This window comes from Gregarina niphandrodes (assembly GCF_000223845.1).
Source record: "Gregarina niphandrodes unplaced genomic scaffold scaffold00022, whole genome shotgun sequence".
Taxonomy (NCBI): Eukaryota; Apicomplexa; class Conoidasida; order Eugregarinorida; family Gregarinidae; genus Gregarina; species Gregarina niphandrodes.
Window position 1 is genome coordinate 46307 of NW_011645791.1, and position 3016 is coordinate 49322.

General features: G+C 53.8%; 1 protein-coding gene across 1 annotated transcript; it reads left to right on the forward strand.

Moving 5' to 3' along the window:
* Positions 1-1701: 1701 nt before the first annotated feature.
* Positions 1702-2914, forward strand: GNI_103180 (hypothetical protein; the record flags this gene model as incomplete). The annotated part of the gene is made up of 1 exon (XM_011132933.1): positions 1702-2914. A coding segment is annotated over one exon (1213 nt), but the record flags the coding sequence as incomplete, so codon positions are not given.
* Between the last annotated feature and the right edge of the window lie 102 nt (positions 2915-3016).

A 3016-nucleotide genomic window follows, 5' to 3' on the forward strand; every position in this document is an offset into this window, starting at 1 on the left:
TGACCCTTAACTCGAGCTACTCTTAACCTGCTTCTCGAGCTCCTCACGCATTTCCGGCTCGTAGTGCCGTACTCTCGCCTTGAAAGGCCTGCCATGGACTGTGAATCTGGCCGCGTACTTGACTCTCGCAACCTTGGGCTCCTCCCAGGTGTCGCGGTATCGTTCCAGCAGGCTCCACAGCTTCCACCGGCTTCGTGGCTCCATGTGCGTAGTTTCTTCCTCGAAGATTTTTCTTTGTCTTTCGTAGTTAGTCTCAACAACACAGTGAGGGGTAGGGTGCCGGTGCCGATAGCCGTCTCGACCGGGATCGTGTCTCCTGAGAGCGGTATCCCTGCCCGTTTCCTGTCCGCTTCCTGCAACAGGCTCATGTCGGCTCCGGTGTCCACTAGGAAATCTAGCGGTGCCTGCTCCACCAGGCCTCTCACGCAAAAGGGGGCTGCTCGGCCGGTGTCTTCCCTGTTGGGACATTAGCCCGTGCCTCTAAGGCTTCCAGTCTCTCCAAGAGCCTTTCCATGTCCGTTGCGCCGTCGGTCCCCTCGGCGCCATCCGTTCGGTTATCTGGGGGCCTCTTCTCCTTCCTGCGGTGCGCGTCCTTTCTGCGCTTGTTGTCCCAGCGGCGGTGGTGAGTCTATGCCCTGTGGTCACGTCGCCACCAACTCTCACGATGATGGTCCCACTCTTCGTTTGAGTCACGGAGTGCATGGGACGTCCATAACTATCCTTGTAGTACCGAGTGGGGCACACTCCGGCCCAGTGACCGCGTTTGCCGCAATTGAGGCATGTTGAGTCGCGTGCTGGACATACGCCGTTGCGTGGATGAGGGTACCCTCCGCAGGTGGCGCAGACAGGTGAGCCGACTTGCACCTCGCCCAGCTGTTCTTCTTCAACCATCTCCGATGGTTGCTCTGCGGGCGATTGTTGGACGTTTACTGCCGGGTTTGCAACGGCCAAGACACGGGTCTGTGCTTCGAGGTTGATGCACACGCTGTCAACTACGTCTAGGAGTGACTTTCCCCTGACCGACATATTCGTATACCACGTCCGCCACTGGGGTGACGCGGAGCGCCTAATACGCATGTCGAGCCCTGCGCGAGTTATTGTCTCCGTGAGACCCCATCTACGCGCTAGTCTCACATAGCGGGCAATTCTAGCTAATAATACGTCGGAGAGCTGCACGAAGTCGCTCGGCCAGACCGTCAGCGCCGCGACATACGCCTCCATGGCATATGTCGACGTCGGAAAGAGAAGACGCGCTATGTCCGAAATGAACTGTTCCACGGGTATGCCAGGACCCCGGTCTACCCTCGCGAGGCGCTGTGGCTTCGCGGGAGGTATTTGCGCCCAAGCACCTCTATCATACTTTTTTCGTCGATTTTGTGGGCCGCGCGGTTGACTAAGCCCACCACTTCGTCGACCCAGTCTTCGAAGTGTTCCTCGTTGTCGACTCTCATCGGCGGCAAGGGCTGCGCGGTGACCTTGGCGATTCACGTCTAAGTCGCGGAATAGGGGTATCGCGTCAGGAGTGAGTGTCCATACTTCTGTGTGTCTCCATGTTACCCTCTGTCTCCATGATATCAAAAACCCCGTTGCCGGCCCGTCATTGAGCTGTTACGTCTCTACGAATCAATGGTTGGAGACAGAGTGTCTCGAAGGGAGATAGAAATAAAAAGATCTTTATCATAATTATTTTGTGTTGATTAGATGAGAACTTCTTTGGTTGTATTGGGCGCTGTGGCATACGGCGAGGTTCAGTGTGACCGTCGTGTAGAGTTGATGATATTACAGGACGCGACAACGTCTTTTACGGAGTCTAACTTGGAGATGTCTACTAAGGCTAAGCAGATTATTGAAGAGTTGAATTCGAAGATAGAGGGTAGTGTGCTGGTGTCTATGGCGCGATTTGCAGACAAGCCGGTGCCATTCCGTGGGAATGGTTCTGGTCGTGGTACTTTGGACTTGATAGACTACTGTTACGATAACGTGGATACGTTTGCCTTGAGTTCTGATTACAAACACATCGAGACCGGTTACCAGAACACGTATTACAACTCTTATGCGGAGGGAGGTGATTACCCTGAGAACGTATACGAAGGTATGATGTATGCGGCTATGGACCCTAAGGTTAACTGGTCCTCCCCTGATAAGGTTTATGACGAGGCGGGACAGCATATCATTAGAGTATTATTAACCATCACAGATGACTTCCCGCACTATTTCGGGGAAGTTGCTAGTGGCGTTGAATCTTGGAACCCGGTTGAGGGGGATTCCTACACCTTCTGGGGACAGGATTTCGCCGCCATGGGCGCTTTCTACAGAGGTAGCGAGGTCAACTATCCCCGGCTTCTAGAGCTTAAGGCCAAAGTCAATAATAAATCCATTAATGAACAGGAACAGAAGGAGTTTGATGCTCTACTTAAACTTATGGGTCCTGATTACTTTCCCCCTGCACCAGAACATCCAGGCAGCTTCCAAGTCTTCCAGAATTGCCAAGACTACGAGTATCCCAAACTCGAACAAGTAGGACACGTCCTTAACACCCGCAACATCTTCCCCATCATGATCCTCTCCGATCAAAGCTTCACTGACAACGGCGCCAACCGTTGCCTAGAACGCGGAATCGAACTACCCACAGACAATGACCTCTGGGCCTCTTGCCTCGAACAAATCTACAACATTGACCTCAACGATGCCGGACTCTCTAACTACCTCATAACTCACTATCATACAGACGTCAATGAACTCGTCGCTAACATCGTCAACACCGTCCAAAAAATGACAGAAGACATCACCTGTCCTGACCCCACCACCACCACCACGGCTGGACCCACCACCACCACCACGCCTGGCACCACCACGCCTGGTGATCTCACTACCACCACCACGCCTGGTGATCTCACGACTACCACCACGCCTGGTGATCTCACGACTACCACCACGCCTGGTGATCTCACGACTACCACCACGCCTGGTGATCTCACGACTACCACCACGCCTGGTGACCTCACGACTACCACCA